General features: G+C 35.5%; 1 protein-coding gene across 2 annotated transcripts in view; it reads right to left on the reverse strand.

Moving 5' to 3' along the window:
- The window catches only part of si:dkey-199f5.8, a 45,083-nt gene that overhangs the window by 15,207 nt on the left and 11,032 nt on the right, over positions 1-18,844 (reverse strand). Inside the window, exons 2-3 of one of the 2 annotated variants that reach the window (XM_087287805.1) lie at positions 6,753-7,813; positions 4,338-4,573 (exon numbers count right to left, since the gene is read on the reverse strand). In XM_087287805.1, coding sequence (XP_087143931.1) covers positions 4,338-4,573; positions 6,753-7,107 — 591 coding nt within the window. In that variant the 5' untranslated portion in view covers positions 7,108-7,813. Of the gene's footprint in view, positions 1-4,337; positions 4,574-6,752; positions 7,818-18,844 lie in introns of those variants that run through there. The other variant, XM_087287806.1, reaches the window with a different exon arrangement.

An 18,844-nucleotide genomic window follows, 5' to 3' on the forward strand; every position in this document is an offset into this window, starting at 1 on the left:
ATTTACGTACTCAACAACATCTAATTGAAACGTTTAATTTCAGTTCGTTTTTTTTTAACTTAACTATAATACAAACAAATTATTAAGCTAAATATAAAGTTCAATTATGTTTATCTATAAGTTAAATAAAGATTCGGATGAGTTAAATCAGAAATAACAATATCTGTTAAATCTATGTAAATAAATACCTGTCATTCTCCTTCTCTTCTTAGATGGGACAGTGGGCCAAATCAAAGATTACCACTGACCCTAGTTTGGGCATCTCTGGTGTACGCACTGTGTCCTAACTAAACATAATGCAGCACTGCGATACACGATGAAAGTATGGTTAATGCATGGTGAATCTATGTTAAGAAAAGTTTTTGCTGAAGTTAACTAATAGCCACTAATGTCAATGATAACTGGGGTTTCTAAATCTTATATATGGTGGTTTTAAAGAAATTGTTGTAAAGGCAAAAATTACAGTGGAAATGTATTCATCCTCAGGCAATCCAAGAGGTTGGTGGCTTTTTCCACTCAGTTAAACATTAAAAGATCACTCCCTTTTTCTTAAAACAGGCTCATTTTATAAGAGTTTAACAGTTGAGCTTGACCTGTTCTATGTGGGTTTTTTTTTTTCGTTTCCTCTGTATTGTCCAGTTTATGGATTATAAGTTATGTTGCCCATAGGTAAACATCAATGCCTAACCCTAAAAAGTTTTCATATTTAAAATTTAAAAAAAACTTTACGGTAATCATAATCTTGATGGTGAGATGGTCGTGCGGGATGTTCATTCGTTCATTTTCTTTTCGGCTTAATCCCTTTATTAATTTGAGGTCGCCACAGCGGCATGAACCACCAACTTATCCAGCACGTTTTTACGCAGCGGATGCCCTTTCAGCCAGCCGCAACCCATCTCTAGAAAACATCCACACACACACACACACACACACACACACACACACACACACACACACACACACACACACACACACACACACACACACACACACACACACACACACACACACACACACACACACACACACACACACACACACACACACACACACTCATACACTAGGGACAATTAAGTTTACCCTATTCACCTGTGCCGCATGTCTTTGGACTGTGGGGGAAATCGGAGCACCCAGAGGAAACCCACGCGAACGCAGGGAGAACATGCAAACTCCACACAGAAACACCAACTGAGCCAGCCGAGGCTCGAACCAGTGACCTTGCTGTGAGGCGATGTCGTGAGGATGTATCAAAGTAAAATTTTGGCCAGACCCAAGTCAGACTAATAATAATAATAATAATAATAATAATAATAATAATAATAATAATAATAAGGATTCTTTTAGTAAATGGCCAGGACAAATTAATAAAACAATTAATAGAAAAATAATAACAATGCCAGCCAAATTTTAAAATACATGAGATGAACTAAAGTACGAAAACATTGAAGTATACAACAACATGGTAAAGGATAGTCATGGGAAAGCCTGCTAAAAAAGATGGGTCTAAAGACGAAATTTAAGTGTGAAGACTATCACTGCTCCTTAGGTCCAGGCGAAGCGATATCTATAGCCGAGGAGCCATAGCGCTAAAAGGTGACACCAGGGAGCAAGATTGTAAAGTGCCTTGATATCAAGTAATATTTTAAAGTCAATACAATACTTTACTGGAAGCCAGTGACGCTGATTAAGAGGTGGTGTGACATGCTTATGAAGAAAATACAAATGACACAAGCTGCATGGTTCTGAACCAGCTGGCATTTACAGAGAAGTTTAGAAAGAAGCTTGGTGAGAAATGCATTACAGTAGTCAAGACGTGAAGTAACTAATGAATGGATGAGAATTGCTGTATGTAAACTGTTGAATTTTAGCCTTTATGAATACGTTAAGCAGCAATGTTGCCTAGTTACCTAGAAAACTTTTCATTGTCCATCAGCTCTAGTATATAATGTAACTACAGAAGAGTCAAGCTTTAAATAGGAAAATTACACATTCTTTTCTTTTCTTTGAAACTGACCGTGAAGCTAATGGTCTAATCAGATTCAATGATTTATGCTAAGCTAAGCTAAGCTAAAATGCTCCCAATAATTGCCTGAATCTATTCAAAAATGGTAAAACTCAATTTTATCTGTAGGAGAGTTGCAAAATGAGCCCATTTTTAAAAAGTGGAGTGTTTCATTAAAATAACATGTGAGAATATAAATTTATATAATCTAGTTTTAAATTAACAGTGATTTATACATTTATTATTTAATTATCTCATTTTATTCAAAATTCTAGCTAGGGTGCTAGAGCGGAGCACTGGCTGAGCCAAAGTGATGCAAATACTAAAGGCAGGGTCATAACGACTGTGCCTTTGTCTTTGGGTGATACTTTTAAGCTGGTCTGGGCAGGTGAAAACCCAGAATCTATTTAAGACCCTAAAACAAGATTTTAAACTAAAACCCGTTCATTATACACTGCACCTCCAAAAAACAATGCAGACAGGACAGCTCTGTCTCAGATCAGATTCATTATAGACTTGTTTCAGACTTGTGATACTCATTTTAAACTACTCTTGTAGTGTCTTGCAGACCCGCAGAATTCTTGAAGATGCTTTATGACTGCAGAACAACCAACACATCTCAAAGAATTCTACTTGTTAAGTTTCCTGATTTGTGTTCTCATTTTTCCTACACATTTAGATGAAACAGCATTCATTGGTGATTAATTAAATGCAAGTCAATGCTTACTCTGAGAATAAAAAAAAAAGCTAAACTAAATTAGTACCTGTTGCTTCCAACAATAAATTGAGGTCTTTTGAAGTGAAACGATCAACCCAAGCCAAAACCTAAACAAAATATACAACCTTATTATTACCTGTAATCCAAAGCCTCAAGCTAATCTGATCCTTTTCTATGAACTGGCTCTTTCACACAATTCAAAGAACTGACTCGTCAGTTTGTTTACATAATCACAAAATGATGCCATGTATACGCTATTATATAAATCCACCTGACAATGCCACAAACTTCAATTTTACCACAGAGTTCAAAACAATAGTTCAAAACAATGATTTGCAAACCATATGTAACTCGAAGGCATTGAATTAAAAGTAACAATATTATAAATTACATTCAGTAACCTTAAACAAACTTCAATATATTGTTGAAAGCAACATATTAAATAGAATTCCTAACTTATTTTTTTACTACAAATGACTTAAGATATACGAAATCACCAAAAACACTATTTTATCTAAATCTCTTCTTTATTTACTGAAACAAAAGTCATCCACATTTTAAAAGACCAGAGTAAAAAAATTTAATTAAAAGGCAATTTTATTAAATAAGAGAGTTACAAATGCAACATTGGGCCCAATCCCAATTCAATTTTTGTAGCCCTACTCCTTCCCCATATGAAAAAACATTACGAAGGCACCAGGCTATAGCTAACGCCACAACTCACTACTGTTTGCACTAGAGAAAAATTAGTGTTTCATTTCTGAATATTTATAAACAAGTTTGAATTAAATCTAGTTAATATATTTTCAGTTCCTTTTTTTAACTAACACTTACTGCATTTTAGCAGTAAGAAGAATACCATATTCTACGATACAGAATATTGAGCTGAAGTTTGACTACAAAAAAAAAATAATAAAAAAAATTCGCAAATCACATTTTCTGTGCAAAAAAAAATTAATAAATAAATAACATTTCGCAATTAGACATTTTCCCCAAATCGCAAGCCCTAGTACTATTTAGAAGGTGGCCATATTCATGTAACAAGAAAACAACATTAATGCTACATCAGACACTGTAAAAAGTTAACTCCCAGCCACTAGACAATTCTGACATGGTATTTGAGTGACAGATGTGATTGTGAAAGTATGTCGTGGGACTACTATACAGGAGTTGTTATTATTAAGGATTATATATAGCAAAATGTAGCATTTTTTTAAGCTTGATCGTAAAACACAAACATTGTTATGACAAACATGTGCTTGTTTGTTGTAAAAATTCTTAATAATGCCAAAAAAAATACTAATTTGTGCATCTCCTGACTCGCATGTGCAGTCATGCTGTCATTGTAGCTGGTGTATTCTGGGAAACTTTCATACCCCTTGGTTTAGAGTGTGGTCCTGGAAAGTTTTAAAAGCCATCTAACCCTTCCCCTTAGCCCTACAACTTCAAGCTAAAGAGAATTGGGACAAGGGGTAAGAGGAAGGACTAAGGTGTAGAATTAAGATTGGACCTTGCTGTCATTTCAGTGACAGACGAGAAAGACACACAATAACCTACTGACCATACATTTACAAAATACTTTCTGCATCACTAAGCAACAAGAGGCTGCAGACGCACCTGGTGAATGATATAGATGCCATAGTTGAGCTGCTGGCGCTGTAGGAAGGGGTGCAGATAGTAGAGGAGGAACTTGAGATGGTGCTCCCGGCTTCTGTGAGGAATGATTATTGCGGTGCGGTGGCGAGCCTCACAGTTGGGCGGCCTATAGCGACCTCCACGGACAACAAGTGGATTCTTCCTCTCCACATCGGCAAGTGTGAGCCCGGAGGGGAAAGTGACATGAATTGGTCCAACTAAGAAATAAGAATAAAGCAGAATTTTTGAGTCGATGACTCTCTTGCAATGTGGGAAGTCAGATCATGCATGGTGACTTGATTCTATTTTCAAATCATCACTCATATCTTAAGGCTGATTTATACTTTCACCTGATGCCACACCAAACGGACGAGGCTTTTATACTTGATGCATTCACCGCTGTGATATTCTTTAAAACATCAGGGGGGATGGTCAAAAGAAACTGACCGTAAAGTCAGATGGATAAACAAAGAAGTAGGAAGTTTACAGTACTACATCATATCACTAATATTGTCATTATTTTTTATAATTTTTTAAAATAATTTGAATGATTATAAGGATTTTTATGACCATTCAGGATTTTTTTAATCAAACTTTGATGCATCACTTGCTTTTGTTCATATTTCAGGCAGTTCGACCAATTAAAGTTAATTAACATTTTAATGACAATAGAAACCAAGTTGCTCTACAAATATACTTTTTATAATGGAAAGAATAAACTATTATCACCAATTAAGCCCAGAAAAACAGGGCATCAGCATATTGTAAACTGATAGGTTCAAATATTCTTTTCTAGTTATGAAGAAAATAATTTGTTACTTCAAAATTGTAATATATAAATCAGTGTAAAAGCTAGGAATGGCGGAAAAACATATTCTGTAATATTAAAACCACCCGGGTCCCCACTTTTGGATGGACGGATCATAAAGATGTCTGTGAAAAGTCTGTCTGAAACAGGGATGACTGCAAAGTGTTTCTTATTTAACTCAAATCAAATGCCGCACCGAGTAAAATGTTTGCTTGGGTCTCAAAAAATGCACTCTGCCAGCCGGAAACATGTTGCGCTTACCCAAACTGAATCTCTGCGAACACAGCAATGACGTAAATTCGAGATGCACTTGGTTGTAAATATTTTGTTAAATAAAGTAATTTTGTATTTTTTTTTTCAATTTAACCAATTAACTATTAAACACCTAAATTACAAAAAAAAGCCAATAATGAAACCACATTTAATTACAGCTAATTTTTATTTAGTAATTTTAGTCGTTATTTTAGCAGCATTGCCATGACAACACAATAGTGCTATAGAAAGCAGCAAAAAAGCACACAACATAGAAATGTCCAATCTGTGGGTTATTGGAGCAAACTTTGCTTTTCTGGTAAGCATGTGTGGTTCAGACCTTGCATTAGCTATGTTTGCACCCACCTTTTTTGAATATGCGCATAAAAAAATGGTTGACGGAAACGTCAAGATGTGCATCAACTGAGTAGGAGAAACCTTTTTGATCGATAAAAGTCCATAAACTATAATGGAAACACTTGTACTGAACAAATTCCAGTATGTGCATTAAAAAAAAAAGTCATGTGGTTTTGTTATAAGAGATCATGTGATGATAAAAATGTGTGTAAATGGATAAAGTCACTGAGCACATTGTAAAGCTTCTGAAATGTTGTTTTGTTCATTCGAAAACACCATAACCATTTCAGCATTTGTTTTATTATATTATTAATTACCTCCAGAATAGTCAAGAGCGTCTGTGCTCCGCGCCTTAGGCTTCAAACACCACCACATGTTTATTGCGTGTCATCATACTGTTTTCCGAAGCGCACATCATTTAATAAATAAAGAAAATGTTCACGCAGTTTCTCCTACCGCAGCAAATTATGATTTTATTTTTTTATATTTGGTGCCAGTTTATCAGGAAGTGACGATTTGGTTCACTTTGACTCGTTGGACGGAAACGCTGCTTTATTCGCACGTCTTTTAAGCGAAATATTTTTATGCAATATTTTATGCAATATTTGCGCATTAATTTAATTTAGCATTTTTGGATAGAAACATAGCTAGTGACTACGGTGGGATGTATAGTAAAATAGTAAAACCATCATGAGGCACAGCATCGCCTCTTTTTTTCTGAAACTTTTTAAAAGTTGACCATTTTTAAACGCATCACTTTTGGCTGATGATAATTTTCGTGTTTCCCTAAATAAAAAGTTATGATTCATTTTTTAATCTTGCTTAAATAGAGAATATATGCATCTAGGCCATCTCTGTGAGAAGTTCCCAGACATCTTTTTTTTACCCAAGTAGTAACAAACTGATACTGATGCATTCACATAGACAATAAAAACAGGGAGAGATCAGAAATTTGATAGCACTCTTTCTATCAAACTCACCTAGGTGTGGAGATTGCTTGGGGCAGTAGGGCATGTCATCTCTATTAATAGGAGGGCCTAACCGGGAAAGGTTGGCGTAGACATCTGTATGGTTGCGTCCCCCAATCATGCTTCCTGCCGAAGAATCCGGCTTTCGGAATATCCGGAAAAAATACGACACTCTTTTCTGATAGCCTTCTCTTGACAAAAGAGCCATGACTACTAACTGGACGCCTAAAAACATGATCAAGTAACGCCATTTGGTTTGCAGCGTGAACATGATGACACTCAAGCTAGTAGTGCACCACTGAGAGTCAAATGAGAGTGATTTAAGTTTGGATGAGTTTGAGGAACTGAATTCTATTGGTGATCTCATTCCTTGTATCTCTGATATACGAGACACTGATTCTTATGCACCCAAACAGAAGACACCAACGGAAAAGATATGGTTTGAAAAGCTGTAAGGCGTAAAGATGTAAACAATAGGTCTATTTTCAAGGATTGACGAACGAATTAGATATGTGGAATAGATGTAAACAAGTTTGATGAAGCACAAGGCACTTCAGATGTGGATGAATCTGCTAAGGAGAGGTATCGTTTTTCTAAAAGATATTTTCAGATATGTGCTGCAGTTTGATTTAACTTTGCAGTCTTTCAGCCTGTTAATATTCAACTCTGAATGGAAACTCCCAATGGTCCTCTGGTGTTTTCATGACTTAATGATCAACCGAGCTTCCGTCTAGCTCTAGACGTTGGAACTGGGAGGATGTGTCCAGTCGCTGGAAGGAAACGGATTGTTTTGTTCCCAGATAGTCCTTAGCAGCAGCAGTCCTGGAAAAGTCTCATGGCCCCTACAAAGTGTGGGGCCACAGAGGTATCCCAGGGTATTGTTTTATAACGTGTTGGTGTAAGATAGTCAATATGTATCTGAGTATCTTGAATATGTAGGAGGGGGAAACAAAGAGAAGGGGGGGAGGGATGATACTGAACACCCCCAGCTATTGTGTCATTTTGCTGCCATGCAGGGGGAGGGTCCGACACCTTGTCCAATGCCAGCTGGCCCAATGACAGGAGTCAAGTGTCTGAAAAACAAAAAGCGAGACATGAGGAGTGACCCTGAACAGACGCTTCACAATATGTTAAGTTTGTTTATCTGGCTGGGTGCTCTGTACTAATTTACACAAACTTGTTGCTGATCAGGTTACAAAATCAAACATTGGTCTTGACATTTTTATGAAAACGCATTTTTAATGAATACATGATACTCCAAGTGACACAATTGAGTTGTGTTTTTGTAACTAACACACAAAGAAATACCATTGTCATTAGGGTTGGGCCGATAGACAATGTTTTTTGCTATTTCTGCTGAGAATTTTTGTAAAAATCAGCAAAATTCTGCAAAATGATTTTGGAAGTATCATAACTAAAACCCTAATATATGTATATGTACATAAGTATATGTATAAGTAATGCCTTTTAACTTTTATTTAATGTATAAAATGCAAATCCAATTAGATTCACTTTATTCAGTAAACAAAGCAAGTCTCTTATATAATATCTCTACTAAAAGAAAGAAAAATATGACTGTACAAACTGCATTGTACATAAATCTGATAAACATTTTCATGTTAGTCAATAAAATTACTTTAATTATTTAAAAAAACTGAATAAATACAGATTTACACACATTTACTTAAGTAAATAAACGCATGGTTTCCGCTACATTCATTCTTCCATGGCGGGGCGCCACGCCAAAATTCATCCCACCACGGCTACATTACATCTTCTCATTCAAAACATCTTATTTTTTTATAGCGCTTAATAATCGCACCAAAACGTATTAAAGGGTAAGTGAATTATAACAGCGCAAACTTTTCTGTAACCTTAGTAGTGCTGTGCGTCATTTGTTTAACCCTTTAAGGTTACAAGCTGACTGACGGTCTGGTTGACTGACAGGCGCTTGAGGCCAGCAAACACAATGTATAGCCATTTCACTTTACTTCAGGACGCATTAATATCGCTCTGTAGGTTTATTAGGGAGACATAAATATTCCTAGCAAATCTAATAAATGCTCGTAACATACACAATCGTTACATAAACGCACCAAATCGCACTTCGGCAGAATTTATTTGAAGCAGCTTATATTTGAGGGGGCGTTCAAAAAGTTTTGTGCACGAGCAGAGGAAATTGGCGCGCATAGAATTCCGCATGCTGTAGGCCATTACATAAATGCGATCTCAACTTCTAATACTGTGCTCATGACATTTGTCATTGAAATAACGCAACATGTAGATCTGTGTAAAAAAAGGCCTGCCGCCACAGCTGGAAAAAATCCAATGATGCAACTCCTGACTCCTGTCATTTATGTAACAAGTATGTCTCCAACATTTATTAGATTTGCTAGGAATATTTATGAATGTCTCCAATAGACCTACAGAGCAGCATTAATGCGTCCTGAAGTAAAGTGAAACGGCAATAAACTCCAATAAGATAAAGTCATTGTATGCAGAACCACAACTCACAACTTCAAAGAATAAAACAAATAGCGCACAGCACTACTACGTTTACAAAAAGGTTTGCACTGTTAAAATTAACTTAAGTTTTAGTGCAATTATAATTTGCTAATAAAAAAACAACAACAAAGACTGAATGTTTTGAATGAGAAGCTGTAACGTAGCCGTGGCGGGATGCATTTTGGTGTGGCGCCCGCCATGGAAGAATGAATGTAGCGGAAACCATGGTGTTCATCGTAACTGATAGCTACGTCGTGTTTGCTGGCCTCACGCATCACGCACCTGTCAGTCAGTTAGTCAGTCTGTCAGCACGTCACCTTGAAGGGTTTAACAAATAAGGAACAGCACTACTACGGTTACAGAAAAGTTTTGCGCTGTTATAATTCATTTGCCTTTTAATGTGCTTTGGTGCAAATAAACGTATAACGTTACGTTAAACTGATTGATCGTTAAACTGATTTTAAAAATTACAGTAATAAAACGCATGGTTTACGCTAAACTGATTGAAAAATTACAGTAATAACGTATGATATTACGTTAATCTTATTGATCGTTAAAGTGATAGAAAAATGATGTATATTATATATATAATAAACTTATATTATGTTAAACCGATTAAAAATGACAGTAATAAATGTATAACGTTACATTAAAGTGATTAATCGTTAAACTGATTGAAAAATGACATTAATAAACGTATGTTACATTAAACTGATTGATCGTCAAACTGATTTAAAAAATGACAGTAATAAACGTATGATATTACAAAATTTCAAACAAATGCTGTGCTTTATAACTTTCATAAATTAATTTTCAGTTTACAGTGATAACAATAATAACTATATTATTTAATATAATAATAATAATATTTAATATAATGATAATTACAATAATATTTGTAGTAGTTGTTGTGAAAGTACATTTTAAAGAACAGAAGAATTCAGTGGTTTCTAAGCGAAGCTAGTAAGAAAAATTTATAGCCAGACAAGCCAGTAAATTTCCTCAACGCACTCGTCATTGGCAGGTGTGGCAAAAAGTTAATTTTGGACCCTATGTACATCTGTTGGAGAGCAAACACTACCAGCTTGTCTCACTCTCCCCTCCGTTCCACTAAAATATGTTCAGTTGAATAAAGCCTGCACTTGGTTCCAACATGGCTGACTTCCCAGACATAAGCCTTGTCCAAGGGGAAGGAGGCAAAACCCTCAGCAGGACGGCAAGAACTCTGTAAGATCAGTCTCGAAAACCACCTCGCCCCTGCTGGGAATTCTGTCCCACAACCAGGATCATTTGCTTGGGGGTGGGAGGGGACCCAGGGCTTGAAACAAGCTTCATTTAATCTCCCTGACACAGTCTAGTGGATCTGTGCTTACAAATCAATTATAGCTCATTAAAAGCACCACTCACAGACGATAATCCTAATCTGGGGAATGGCGCAGGGATTGGTGGATTGGCACAAAAGGGAGGATGAGGCGACAGTGTGTGGTGTAGTGTCATCTCTTACTAATCCCATCTTCAGGCAATGCCTTTAACCCTTATGGTAAAGGCACCAGTGCATTCAGAAGGAATGGGAGACGGTTATAGACATCTCTATGTAAGGGAGGAAGAGTAAATGCAAGACAAAAGCAATAAGTGAAAGGCTGGCAGGGGTACTGTAAATGACATCTTTCCTCTATGGCAATTGAGGTCAGGGAGCATTTTCTCTGTGGTGACTAAGACTTGCGTTTTGTCTCAGACTCATTTATTAAGATGGACATTTAAATTTTAATATTGAAGTATTTTCAACTTCCGTTATTGTATATAGACTAGAGTCGTGGCATAATATTAAATGAAAAAAAAAATGGTTGATGCTAAACACTGCTAAAGGTGAAAAACTTTGAGCTTTACCACTTTCAGTTGCAGTCAAGAACTGTACTGAACACAGTCAAGAACTTCTAACACAAACCCACAGCATTCTGTGTATCTGTGGTCATCAAAGCAGAAACCACAACTGCTGCTCTGCTCCTCTATTTCAGTTGTCTTTCATGTTCAAATGTAATTTTCAAGAACTTTGAAAGATCAGAATAGGCCCACTCTCAGACTATCCCCTAAAATTCTTAAAATAGGTGTAATTGGACAAGGGAGGTATTTCACAGGAAAATCTGTGTGATCAACAGAGAGTAGAAACTAGTCAAACGTAACAATATAGAGTAGTGTTGTCACGATACTGGAATTCAATACCAATAGGTACTGAAATTTTAAAAACATCCATTTCCCACTAACATTTGAGCACGTTCTTAAACACCGCTGATTTGCCATCCGTTGATGAATCGACTGATCTTCATAGCTTTAAAACGCTCCACCTTCGATGTATCTGTGGTTACATTCAGTATACAGTGGTAAGTTTGGTGAACTGATGACCTTCATAGTAGGGCTGGGCCAATAAACGGTATTTTAAATGAATCGTGATAAAATTTATACCAATAACAATAATAAGCTCAGGACTTTTTTACTCTATATTGATTTAATTGCCAATCACACAGCAGAAATGTGCAACAATGAGAATTTAAAAGTGGGCTGATATTAGAAATGTACCCAATTTTCGTCCACCAAAAATTTATCGGTCGAAAAGATATTGTGCCATTCAATAGACCCTCTAATTATTGTGATCTCAGTCATTGTTGGGGTACTCTTTTAAATATATAAAATAAATTTATATGTAAAAAAAAAATATATATATATATATTTTATTATATATATATATATCACTGTCATTTCTGTTGAGCATTTGAACACAATAGCAAATCAGCAGTGTTTAAGTGTGGCGCTATATTGAGAACTTTCAAGGGGGGTGAGGGTTAGGGATGCAACAATTATAGATTTTGGTTGTACGATTACAGTCTGAGGAATAATCACAATTTCACAGTTATCAAGATTATTATTCATTCATTATTAGGGTTTCATAACACTACTAGTGTAGTAAATCACATAAAAACTCCTAATTAAAGTGTTATTTATTGCTGCTCGATAACTAAATAATACAGCACAAAAAATAATTAATAAACAACAGTCCATTTCTCTTTGGACTTAAAAATAAGTGAATACTTTTAGACTGAAAATAAATGACAGAACAATGAATAAATAAAATAAAAATAGGAATAAATAAATATAAATTTGTGTACAGTTAATGAAGCTAGCTTAACATATGTTTAGTTTTTTAATCATATTTTTTTCAGACTGCAAGCAGTTTCAGGGCATAATCAACAATTTAATGATTAAAACTCTACATACGATGCATTCAAGAAAATCCATCGTCACTTCCTAGGATAAATGGAACAAATAATGATTGTAATAATGAACTGTAAAAAAGGAACAAACTAAACCCAAAACCTACCCCCACATCCCACCAAACCCTCATTTTATAAACTACAGCACAATCATTTTTTTCCATTGCAGCCGACAGATAATGTAGAAACACATTAAAGCCAAAACCTCACATAAAACCACCAGTGTATAAGTCTTGAGTGATACTATTAGTCACCAAAACTAAAAACTCATAACTTTTAGGCCTTATTCAACCAAATTAATTTAATAATCTTCTTACAAGCATTCAAGAAAAATCAAAAGCCTTCTGGGAAACGACACCAAGTCAAGCGTGGCAGGTCTGTGGCCATTGGACTGGAACAATATAACAGTCGCACTAATCCACATGAAGATATGAAGAGTGACGGATGGAGAACCAATATTTAAATGGGATAAAGATGGAAAGAGAATGCAGTGTCCTTTACTTTCTTTGCCAGAGCACATGTCCTCCCCGTCCTCCTTGCATTCTGGATTCAGAGAGACAGCACTGGCATGACTAACTCCATCTTCACAAGCCAAGACACACAAGCTTTTTATCTTCTTTCTTTCATTCTCCATCACGCGACAGCGAACGTTCATCTAAGCGAGTCAGGAACAATACAAAAGGCCTGAGGGCTTTAATATTATTGTCATATACTCACAGCCTACATACAAATGGGAAAATGAATGGGTGAATATAAAGTCCATTAACATAAATATACAGAGAGCTCTTTCCTGCTGCGTGGCCTGTGGCGACTCATGGGGCTTTGCTCATCAGTATAGCAGAGAGAAAAGTGAAAAACCGCATAGCGCTGAGATGAAGCTTAGAACAGTCCGGCTTAACTCAATAATGAGATTGCATCTATGCTGGCATTTACAACATCCATGGAGTCAGAATGAAAATGGTTTTAGAGGACTGTCCTTAACTAAAGGACAAACTAAATAGGCCAGTGGCTAGTTCACTTGGTAAAAATATCTTTTAGGCCATTAAATAAAATGTTTCTTGGTCCAAATTTGGTCATTTAAGTCTGTATTACTGCAAATAATAGTGCCAAACTGGCTAATCAATAGAATAGGCTTTCTAATATTGTTCATGTTTTCTTTCCTGTATTCAAATACACTCACCGGCCACTTTATTAGGTACACCTGTCCAACTGCACATTAATGCAAATTTATAATCAGCCAATCACATGGCAGCAACTCTATGCGTTTAGCCATGTAGACATGGTCAAGATGATCTGCTGCAGTTCAAATCGAGCATCAGAATGGGGGGGGGAATGTGATTTTGGTGACTTTGGACGTGGCATAGTTGTTGGTGCCAGACGGGCTGGTCTGAGTATTTCAGAAACTGTGATCTACTAGGATTTTCACGCACAACCATCTCTAGGATTTACAAAGAATGGTCTGAAATAGATAAAATATCCAGTGAGCGGCAGTTTTGTGGGCACAAATGCCTTCTTGATGTCAGAGGAGAATGGCCAGACCGGCTAATAAAGCCTTTTTTCAGCTTATAAAAAGGCAACAGTTACTCAAATAACCACTCATACTAGAGGTATGCAGAAGAGCATCTCTGAATGCACAACACGTCCAACCTTGAGATGGATGGGCTACAGCAGCAGAAGACCACACCGGGTGCCACTCCTGTCAGCTAAGAACAGGAAACTGAGGCTACAATTCACACAGGGTCAAAAAAATTGGACAATAGAAGATTGGAATTTGGCATCAAAAGCATGAAAGCATGGATCCATCCTCCCTTGGATCATCGGTTCAGTCTGGTGGTGGTAGTGTAATGGGGATATTTTCTTGGCACACTTTGGGCCCATTAGTACCAATTGAGCATCATGTCAACACCACAGCCTACCAGAGTATTATTGTTGACCATGTCAATCCCTTTATGACCATAGTGTACTCATCTTCTGATGGCCACTTCCAGCAGGATAATACGCCATGTCAAAGCGTGAATCATCGCAGACTGGTTTCTTGAACATGACAATGAGTTACCTGTACTCAAACTGCCTCCACAGTCACCAGGCTCAATCCCATAGACCACCTTTGGGATGTGGTGGAACAGGAGATTTGCATCATGGATGTGCAAAAAAATCTGCAGCAACTGCATAATGCTATCATGTCAATATGGACCAAAATATCTGAGAATTTCCAGTACCTTGTTGAATCTATACCACAAAGAATCAAGGCAGCTCTGAAGGCAAAAGGAGGTCCAACCTAGTACCAGCAAGGTTTACCTAATAAAGTGGTCAATGAGTGTATTTTACTGAGTAAATATAATACAAATAAATAAATATTAGCCAACTAAAAAAATTTCATGTTTTGTATTGTTCATAATGTATACTTTAAAAACAAAAAAATACATTAAGAGTGAGACAGACAAATATTGTAATATTACTGTAGCAAGCAATATGTTGTTTACAGTCATGGAGATTCAGCATATTTTACTGCAAAAGCTTATTAAAATATTACAGTATATACAAAGCAAATCCAACTGCACTGTAAAAAAAAAAATGCACATTCAATTTAAAAGTCAGTGACAAGTATTTTTATTTTTTTTTTAAAGTAGTGCATTCCAACAATAAGCATGCTATAATACAAGTTTTGAAAGAGAGCGACTATTATAAAGAAAAGGACGAGTGAATAAAAAGTTGAAAGGCTCCAAACCTCAATTCTCTGCCAAGTGAGAGAGACAAATGAAAGGCTGACTGGAGCTAGCAAGCATCTGGATTCCATGTGTTAGATTATGGAGGACGGTGAAAGAATAAAGGAGTTTAAGAGGAGGTTTTGGATTCCCTGGATCCTGGAGCCTGCTGTCAATCAACTCTTAAGAGAAACAATCCCTCGTTCTCCTGGTTTACGGTCACACAAGGTCAGCAGTCAGTCTATCAGCCAATTCAGCAACATCTGCCCATGTATAGAAAAGCGTGTCCTTCCAAAGCCTATACAAGATCACTCAAATATACACCATCTGTACAGTAAGCCAGAAAGAGTATGACATCACACTGTCCAGCAGCTTTCTGCAATGCCAATATGTGGCATTACAAAGGTAGAAATTTGCATACATGTCTACAAAAGCCAGATTGTCTCACAGAGGAAGCTGTGACTGGGAATTATGGATAGAACTAAACACAAAAGTCCTAAAAACAACAAGACCCGCCTTAAACAAAAGCTCATGGATATAAACAAGAACAAACACTCAATGCTCAGCAAGTTTTCATGTGCTTGCTGTTTAGACGTGTTAAAGCCAAGTGTCTAAAGCATGGGTCTCTTATCTAAAACACTTCACTCATAATAGCACTATTCAGTGTCATAAAAACAAATCTTAATTGAATAAGGCATTAGAGATATGTCTGCTTTTAACTCAAAGCAAAAAAAATCTAGACTACTATTCAAGTTACGCATTGTTAGCATTCCACAAACATTAACAGCACAGCCATTTTTCAAATTGATAAGAAATCCTAAGCATCAAATATGAATGATTTCTTAAAGGTTCAGTATGTAACAACTAGTGGTTAAACTAGGTTTTGCACTCCTGGTTGAAAACACACTCAAGCACAGGCTGCCAGATTGAACACACCAACAGGAGCGTGTCTTACCATTTCATTGGAGTGCAGTAAGTACACTATTCTGTGCTTCTGAATGGCTGTATTTAAATTTTTGTCATTGCTTATGACTGCAATTTCGTATTGTAGCATGTTGTTAGGACACTGCATTACAATGTAACCTGCTCACCTAATGTTTACTTTTATAATATTGATATTATTTGCTAATTAATATCCACCTCAAGTGGAACTCTGAATCTTCGTCTCATTTTGGAGTCTGCTACTGTCCACTGGAGGTCACATTTTAGGCGCAGATGCACACTTTGAGAGCACATTAAAGACAGACATTCCAGCAAAGCATTTGACATTTTCAAAGCAAAATATCTGACTTCACCATTGTTTTTCAGATAAACAAGAATGTTCACTTAGCATGTTTCTTAAATATCTGCAAACATATTATGGTATTTTTCTGCTCAAGAGTCAAAAAACCATACATATAGGGATGCACTGATACAATTTTTTTGGAACTGATCCAATTGCGAAACCAAAATTGAGTATCTACTGATACATATCTGACCCCGAAACTGTGCCTTTTTTTATTAACATAATACAGTTTCTATAGTTCTGATGATAAACTAAAACAATATATCTTATTTAGTAAAAATAACAGATATATAGGTCTACTGTAAATGACAGACAGGACAATCTAACTAAAACATGCCGCTTGCTGTAAACTAAGCTACATTATTTGAGCATTCATTGCGACATTGATATGATCTGTTGTGGTCCAGCTTATGTTTCCTTTAATATTAGGTTTTTCTTTTAAATCGGTCCTCAAATAAATTACTCAAATACATTGAACAAATTAAACAGCTGGGTTAAAAAATAATATTTTATTTATTTAATTAATGTGTTCAAGTGATGTATTATTCCACATAATTTACCCAAATGTGGATTGAAACAACTCTGTAGTTTTTTAGCAGGCTAACGTCATTTGCACTTCTTATCAAATCAATGCAGCATAAGATAAAAGCTCTAAATAAGACATCAAAAACATTAGAATTTTTGTTTTAAATGTGTAGAGCAGTTCATTTATAATTGCCGTTACATAATACTGATAGAACAAAAACATATGTGTCTTGCTTCATTATGATGACATGCAGCACTGCAAAAATGTTTCGCTAAACCCTCAAGCCATTTCATATGACCGAAGGAAGACAAGTGTTGTCGCATTATATCATCTCATAGGCTTGCTTTTGAGATCTGTGCTGACTGGAATAAATGTTACCTTGCAAAACAATTCATCCACATCCTGACATTCTGGAAATTTACATGTTGGTGCTTTCATCCAGAATGCTCAACACAGTTCATGAAGATATTTGAATTTAAAATGAATAAATAAACAAAACCGATGGAAAATGTCAAACAAATGGTGGCACTTCCTGGTTAAATCAAGGGTCACATCTAAAAGTATGATTTAAGGAACCGCGTGATGCTATTTTAAAAAAGGACATTATTTTGGTTATTAAGTATATAAACACTAGGTCAGTGGGCTTTAGTCTTCAGGAAGACATCTCTCTCATTCCGTACATTATTGCTTCCTAGTCTGTATGAAACAGTTGATCTGAAATTCTATAAGGTCGTGTTATTTTTTATAGATTTAAATTTATTTTTAAGCATTAAAATTCCTTTATGTCATATTTAGTCAACCTATTCTATTTTTTAGAAATGCCTTTGATGGCTAAATGACTAAAACTGTATCATAGGTTAAGTTCAAAACAGGATTCATAAATACACAACACAATTCGTGAATTTAAAACACGATTCATAAACACACAAAACAATTCGTAATTTCAAAACACAATTCATAAATATGCAAATCCAATTAATAAATTCAAAACATGATTCATAAATAAACAATTTGTGAATTCAAAACATGACTCACAAATACACAAATCAGGTCATAATTGCAAAACACGATTTATAAATGCCCCATAACAATTCGTAACTTCCAAACAATGCGTAAATACACAAAAGCAATTCCATGAATTCAAACAGGATTTATAAATGCGCAAATCCAATTTGTAAATTCCAGACACAATTCATAATATACAGAAAACACAATTCGTAAATTCAAAACAATTGATGAATCTGAAAAAAATAAATAAATCACAATTTGTAAATTTGAAACATAATTTACAAATACACAAAACAATTCAGAATTTCAAAACAAGTTTCATGATCAAGCAAAACAGAATTCATAAATACAAAATGCGTTTCATGTATTCAAAATGGGATTCATAAATGGCCAAATCCAATTAGTAAATTCCAAACACAATTCATAATGCGCAACACAACTCGTAAATTCAAAACACGCATCATAAATTTGCAAAACAATTTGTAATTTCAAAACACGATTTGTAAATACACAAATCCAATTTATGAATTGAAAATAGGATTTATACATGAGCAAATTCAAATTGCTAATTCCAGACACAATTTACAATATACACAAAACACAATTCGTAAATTCAAAACACAATTCATAAATCCACAGAACATCATTTGTGTATTTATGAATTGTGTTTTGAATTTACAAATTGTTTCGCGTATTTATGAATAATGTTTTAAACCGGATTCATAAATACACAAAACAATTCGTAATTTCAAAACGCAATTCATAAATACACAGAACAGAATTTGTAAATACACAAATCCAATTCATTT

This window comes from Danio rerio, chromosome 16, assembly GCF_052040795.2.
Source record: "Danio rerio strain M-AB ecotype USA chromosome 16, GRCz13ab, whole genome shotgun sequence".
NCBI classification, from domain to species: Eukaryota; Metazoa; Chordata; class Actinopteri; order Cypriniformes; family Danionidae; genus Danio; species Danio rerio.